This window comes from Ochotona princeps, chromosome 7 (assembly GCF_030435755.1).
Source record: "Ochotona princeps isolate mOchPri1 chromosome 7, mOchPri1.hap1, whole genome shotgun sequence".
NCBI lineage: Eukaryota > Metazoa > Chordata > Mammalia > Lagomorpha > Ochotonidae > Ochotona > Ochotona princeps.
In genome coordinates this window covers 21760445-21767970 of record NC_080838.1, presented here as the reverse complement: position 1 = coordinate 21767970, position 7526 = coordinate 21760445, and the positions used below count along the sequence as shown (strand labels likewise).

The window sequence follows — 7526 nt, the reverse complement described above, 5'->3', positions numbered from 1 at the left end:
TACAAAATTTGAAAACTGTATCTTCTAGTGTGCTGTTTGAAACAAACAAAAAGTCACTTCCATTATGCAGGATGCAGTACACTGCGCCTCCACCTATGGTATCCCATATGGGCACTGGTTCATTTCCTAATGCCTCATTTCTGATCCAGGTCTCTGTTAATGAGCCTTTGAAAGCAAAACAAAATGGCTTAAGTGTGTGTATTCCTGTAGCAATGTGCAAGACCTGGATGAAGTTCCTGGCTCTTGGTTCCTGGCTTGTGCTTGTCTCAGCTCTGGCCATTGAGGCTATATGGGAAGTGAACCACTGGATAGAAGATTTATCTATCTATCTATCTATCTATCTATCTATCTATCTATCTATCTATCTATCATCTTTCCTTCTATCTCTATGACTCTTTCAAATAAATATTGAAACAATCACATTATCAATCATATATACAAATATAATGAAAGAAATCTAGCCCTAAATACTCAATATATTCACTGAATTTTATGTTAACAAATAAATTTAGAATTGTATTAAAATAGTCAGTTATTTCTCTTGAAGACTTGATATACACTACTATTTGTTTTAAATTATCACCCCGTCATAATGAGTAACTTGGATATATATGTTCATATAGAAATTGGCCTTTTAGAAAAGGAAACAGGAGTGTCACCAGTTAAAAGCACAAGCTCTTCAATTCATTCTTGGGGGAAACTGCTGTTCAGAAAATTAGAATTATATAAAATAAATAAAATTCACTTCAGTTATGTCTTCATTTTGAAATATTTCATTTTATTTTATACTTTTCCCACTGATGTATAAATTATCAAAGACATTAAAATAACAATAACCACTTTAAAGCTGTACTTTTAGCAGGAATTTTCACTTACAAATTAAAAAAAAGAAGATAAGATGTTAAAAGGCACATATTTTTGAGCCAGCTTTACATGTCAATAGGATTCCATACAACAAGCTTGGAAATACGTATGATGACAGAGGTAAGGATGGAAGCAATGCATAAGACATATCTATGTAAATTAACCTCTGTTGGAAAGCTTACCAGAAATACAAATATTGTATTTCTTTATCAAGGCACTTGGGTGCAAAAATGACTTAATATAATCACAGATATCCATACAAGGTTGGAATGAGGAGCCTTTGATGACATTTTTAGAAGTTGATATTATTTTTTGTGCTAAGTACTGAGAAGAAGCAATTCCTACTGAGATGGTACATTATCATATCATCAAGGTATAGCTACCATTCCTTTAGACATGTTATATCATGCCCTACTATCTCCTTGTGCACAGAGAAGACTTAGTTTCCTGATATTGTGATATTGTCTTGATTGTAAGCATGATAAGATCTGATACATCTATTTACACTCCCCAATCATGTTTGCTCGTATTCTTTCTAACCACACTTATGCTTCTGAGGTAAACATTTTCCAATTCCACAATTCAGAAGCCCTATGAAAGAGAATTGGCGTGTGAGAGTTTCACATACATTTTAAAAAATTAATTAATTTTGACTAAAGCATACATTATGAAAACTGGAAAACAAGAACCTTTTAAAAAATTCCTATAAGCCTTACACAATGTATATTACATATAAAAGCTTTGGGTAGAGATTCCTAGGAATCAGAAATGCAAAGTAATAGAAGACAATACAGATGAATTATTCATGTATGTATTTACATGTGTGTATGCGAAGAGAGAAGGTATATGTATGTCTAAGCAGTTCAGAAGGCCTGGAAACTTTACATTTAACTATGACACAACATTCAAAAAATCTAACAAATTCATGTAAAAAATATGCCCAATAAAAAAGTAAAGATCATTAAACATGTACTTGCTAATATGGCCAGAAACTTAAACTATCTTGCCCCTTAGAATATATGGGGGGGAAAAGCATCCCTACACTGTTAATAGAAACATAATTGGGTCAAATTTTCTGGAATTATTTGAGCAATCTTTAACAAGTTATTTTTAAATCACTTGTTCCTTCAATAACTAATACCAAGTGCACAAGTTTTATTAAGAGCATAGTTTCACACTAATTTTATATATATATATATATATATATATATATATACACACTCATCTATTGTGTAAAACAAAATGGGAAAACCATCTAACATTGTAAACATCTATCAGTAAGGAACCAACAGTCCTTAGAAGTTTAGTTCACATATCTGTTGACATGGAAATTGACCATAGCATATGCAAAGTGAGAATAATTTTAAAATTTATAATAGGAGCCCATTTTTGTTATCTATGGATATATGTATAAAGTACTGCAGAGGATATGCAACAAATTCTATCAGAAGATCTAGTTGATCAAAGGAGTTTATTTGTATGTTATTATTTTGTCATTTTTCATTGCAAGCATAATTTTATTGGCCAAAGATGGTTGTTTTAGGCTATATGCAATGAATATATAAAAAACGATGTAAAATTAAATAAAAATTGTGCCTACTTCTGGCTAAATTACATAAAATACTTAATATTTCTTTTCTATTAGAAATATATGAAACGAAGACATCAATACATGTTACAGAAAAGAACCAAGCAAACAGTTAAAATAGCAAAAAGCTAAAACAAAACTATTTGCAAAACACTTTTAAAAGTAATTGTTAAATTTTTTCTAAGGACATATGAAGCAGTGCGAATTAATAACCGATATAACAAAATCCTTTTAAAAAAGTCTTTCAAAGGGAATGAATAATATTAATAAGAGAAGAGGAAGCCAGATCTGGGAGCGAGTTAAAATAAAAATTATGTTAGAAAGCAGGTTGTGTAATATACTTTCCATTACCCAGAAAATGGAAAGTGAGGTTTTGATCAATCAAGGCACATTTTATAAGGTTAGACATCTCTCACAGTCTAATAAAAGGGAACATTTAACAAAAAAGTCAAAAAACTTCTCAGTACCCTGAGACTATATCACTACCCATAACAACATGGAGCAAAGATTATAAAAACATATTTTAAATATGATTTCTATATTCCAAACACACAGCTGGCAAAACCCTTTAGGCAGAACAGGTAGCCTGACGGTATAGAGTTTAAAAACCAGAGCAATTTAGTTCACCTGATTTTAATACATGTTTACAACAAGGAATACAAAAGTTAGGGCTCTCTTACATATGTCATAATTCAGATGATTAGAAAGTACCTGGATAATAGTTAACCAGTGGAAATGAGAAAACATTACATAGGGCCAGTTTGTGGACAAAATTACAAACTGCCATCACCTTAATCTAAACCACTAGAAACAGCCACTTGCGGAAGTCAAGTTAAAAGTTCAACCATAGCAGATATAAATTTAAAAGAATTCACCCACTATTTTAAACATTCATTCAAATTAAAGTTAGCTATTTAGCTTAATGTGAACTGCTAATATCTGCCACAACTGGCTGGTGAGGTAAGGGTCTGTTTCCTAGTACCCCTGGGCCAAGGCGATGTTGAGAGGTTTGGAGCCCAAGATCCGACCGTTCATCTCAGCCATGGCTCGGCTGGCCTCCTCCGCAGAGGAGAAGCAGACCAAGCCGAAGCCTTTGCTCAGTCCTTCCTCCTGCATCACCTTCACTCTGCTAACGGACCCAAAGCAGGCAAACTCCTTCCGCAGCTTTTCATCGTCGATGCTGCCGTCAAGATTCTTAATATAGAGTTTTGCTGCCTGGCGCCCGCGAATCTTTTCCTTTTTCAATTGTTCAAACATTTGTTTTAACTCAGCCTGTCGCTCTACTTTCTTCTGCGCCCGACCTACGAAGAGGGGCTGCCCGTTGATGGCCTCTCCATTCATGTCTTCCACGGCCCTTTTGGCAGCCTCGTGGCTGTCAAAGCTCACGAAGCCAAACCCTCTGGATTTCCCATAGGGATTGGTCATCACCTTAACACTCACAATCCTGCCATATTTACTGAAGATGTCCCTCAGCCTCTCGTCGTCCATATCGTCCCCGAAGTTTTTGATGTACACGTTGGTGAACTCACTGGCGTGGTTTCGCAGCTCAGCCTCCCTATCTCTGCGGTTTTTGAATCTGCCCACAAACACCTTGCAGTCCTTGAGGAACTTGCCGTTCATCTCCTCGATGGCCCTGTCGGCGGCCATCTGGTTCTGAAAGTGCACGAACGCGTAGCCCTTGGAGCCTTGATCGTCGCTCATCACCTTGGAAGACAGGATCTTCCCAAACGCTGAAAAACACTCATACAGGGTTTTGTTATCGATGGATTTGTCGAGGTTTTTGATGAAGACATTCCCAATTCCAGATTTCCTTAAGTAGGCATCGCGTTGGGACCACATGAGGCGGATGGCCCTACCTTCCACTACATCGAAATTCATTGTGTCCAGCGCCTTCTGGGCATCAGCCAGCTGCAGGAAGTTCACGTAGGCATAGCCCAGGGAGCGACGGGTCAGCAGGTCCCTGCAAACGCGGATGGACAGCACGGGTCCCACCGTGCTGAACTTCTTGAACAGCAGGTCCTCCGTGACGTCTGGATGGAGGTCGCCCACATAGAGGGAGGCCATGCGGTACTTGGCTGCCACGTTCATCATCTTGTCCTTCACCACGGGTGCTTTTTGGAGCTATTTCTACAGGATGGAGACCAGGACACAGCGGAGACCCTGCACCAGGTTGGTGGCCTCCCTATGACTGCTTAGAAGCCAGGCAAGTGGGGCTCAGGAGCACCTCCCTGAAGCTCAGGCAACACCCTCATCCCTGAGTCCCACAGCCACAAATCTGGGCCTTTCTTGAGAGTTGGCTGCAGAACTCTGCAAGCACAAAGCTCCAAGAAAAGCTACAAGGAGAAGCCGCCCCTGCCCGCCCATGTGCTAGAGTACTTCAAGCCGGGCTGGCCCTCCATCTGCGCCTTCGTTGGTTTCTGAATAAAAATAGGGTTTGCTCACTCTGGTTTAAAGTTACAGTGGCTCACACAACTCCACAAGTGGCATCCGAGACGGCCTCCGGGCCCCCTGGGCGCAGGAGCCTGGCAGGCCTCACGGGGCGCTCCCGGAACCCACCTGGAACGGGATCCGGGGGTGGCCGCCTCTCGGAGCGCCGCGGGACCCTTGGCGGGACCCCCGAGCAGCCGAGCCGCCGACTGATTGCCGGACAGACGGACGGAAGGACGCACCGACTCGGCCCAGGAGGCAGCGGCCGGCCCAGGGCTGGGGGCTCGCCGGAGCTGCGGCCGGCGAGGCGGGCGGGCAACCCGGAACTCCCGCGCTCAACTTCCCGCGCACTCGCTGCCAAGTGGGATGTTTTCTTTTTCATTTTTTTTTCCAAAACGTTTTTCTTTCCTCCGCCCCTCTTACAAGTTTCCCACCTCCTACCCCCCGCCCCCGCTAAAACTCAGACGTGGGAGGCGGTGACTTGGCAGCCTGGGGGAGTGGCCCCAATAAACCCACCCGCCCGCGGGGCGCAGCTTGGGTCTCACTGCAAAAGAGTTTCCAAACATGGACCAGGGCCTGCGCCTGAACTCGCTACAAACCGTCCAAGGCTTCCTAGTGCTCTTGTATAAGTTTCAGCATAGTTTTCTTTTTCTTCCTAAGTTCTGTAGAACTCGAGGGTGGTTCCAGCCATGACTGCCGCTCAGTTCCCCTTGCAAACTGCAAGCCACATTTGCCTTTTTTTTTTTTTTAATCTCCCCGGGCCTGGCTTTATAAAAATGTGTTTCTCAGATGCTCATTTAAAAGCTCTTTCTGAACAACAGATCTTCCTCTAAACCTCTTCTGAAAGTTGAGGTTTCATTCAAGAAATACTACATTATCCTGTGTTTTCCTATCCTTTGTCTCCATGTGGTGTGCATTTTCATGACAGTGAGCGCCATACTCATTTTATCCTCAGGGGCGGACAGAAACAGGACCCTCAATATTTGTTGAATCAATCACCAGTGTAAAATAGATGAGCTATTTACCCTGAGACTGTAGTTCCCTTCCACAGAATTTTAGGTAGTGACACTTAGTTCAGAGGTTTTGTGTTAAGTGAATTCATATATGTGGAAGTGTCTGGCACAATATCAGGCAAGTCGCAGGTTTTGAATAAATTCATTTCCTTTTCTCTAGCGTTAAATAAAATTTCTTAATATAATTCTCCAAAACCCTTCACATTTGATTTATACTGTATCGTAGGGAATCGGAAGAAGTTCCTGAAAGATTGAATTGCGTAGGCCAGCTTATGCAAGGTAAATTTAGTGCTTTTCAAACCTCAAAGTGTATATATATATATATATATATATATATATATAGATAGATATAGATATATATGAGCCTGAGCATTTTGTCTTAAAAATATTCTGATTCAGTAACTTGGAATGGAATGAAATGCTATATTCCAAATAAGTTTCCGAGTGATAAAACTTGTTGGTGCCTGTGCCACAATCAGAGCTGCAAGGCTTTAAATTAGTCCTTATTTAAGGTAAATTCTCCTAATGTATGAACTAAAAAATTAAAATAAAACAAGTGTTCACTAGTCCCCTAAATGCTTGTCTTTCTTTTTTTTTTTTGATGTTACCATAGTTTTTTTTATTATTAATTATTTTGCATTATGTGACAGTTTCATAGGCTCTGGGAATCCCCCACCCCTCCCCACGCCCCTCCCCACTGGTGGATTCCTCCACCTTGATGTAGTATTACAGTTCAAATAATGCTTGTCTTTCTGAAAATCATAAAACTCAAAATTCATTCTTCGCAATGCTTACTAACTGGAGCATGGTTTTCATTGCAAAATACAAGTAAGTTTTTATCTGTTGAAGCTGAGCATGTGGGAGTGTGGACTCTGATATCCTCAACCATGCAGGATCTTTGAGATGAAGACAATTTAGGAGATGACAGAAAGCTCACTGGCCTTGCTCAATTTGTCTAAAAGCAGGATTTAGACAAATATGAGTATAGCATACCAGACAGAAATTCAATTAACCAGTGAAGGAAAATGTGTACTCGCATCAACCAATTTGGACAGGTATATCTAGATATCTACATTAAGTTCTTTTCTTATTCTTTTAATTTCTATCAGAGGCCACTGAACAATACAAGTTGCACAGGCTGGTAAGATTGCTGAAAACAGAATCTTTAGTTGCTGCCGATTTCTTCCTATTTTATCTATTCTAGTTCTCTCTGCACAAACAGAAACCCCTACTACATAATCTGAGTTGGTTGGTACCATTTTAGAATGGTCAGTATATTGCCTATGTCCCGCCCAAGCCTCATCCCACCCCACCTCCAGGGAGCAAGACGTTTTGGCACAATAACTTTTCTGCTTGTGCCCAGTTTTAGATTTGACCGTGTACTCCATAAGACTAAGACTTCTGCTAGATATGAACTTGTATAATCAATACAAAGATCTTTTCTTGAGGTAGCAATTCCTAAAATTTCTAATGCATGATTGCATTTTCTAATATTTGCTATTCTTTGAACTTCCACGGTCACTCATCAATGGGGGGGTAGGATTTGTCCTTCTGTTTAACGCTTTGCTGTTAATATCCTGCTTAATGCTCCTGTCATTCTAGACAAAAATACAGATTAAACACACGTAAAAGCA

At 40.0% G+C, this 7526-nt stretch overlaps 1 protein-coding gene across 1 annotated transcript; it reads right to left on the bottom strand.

Annotated features, from left to right (window-relative positions):
• Positions 1–3380: 3380 nt before the first annotated feature.
• On the bottom strand, positions 3381–5237 carry PABPC4L (poly(A) binding protein cytoplasmic 4 like). Its single transcript, XM_004588197.2, has one exon. The coding sequence runs from the start codon at positions 4541–4543 to the stop codon at positions 3428–3430; it is 1116 nt and encodes a 371-aa protein (XP_004588254.1). The 5' UTR covers positions 4544–5237; the 3' UTR covers positions 3381–3427.
• Between the last annotated feature and the right edge of the window lie 2289 nt (positions 5238–7526).

Coding starts and splice junctions, on each gene's coding strand:
- PABPC4L (XM_004588197.2), bottom strand. CDS start 4,543: ATGATGAACGTGGCAGCCAAGTACCGCATGGCCTCCCTCTATGTGGGC.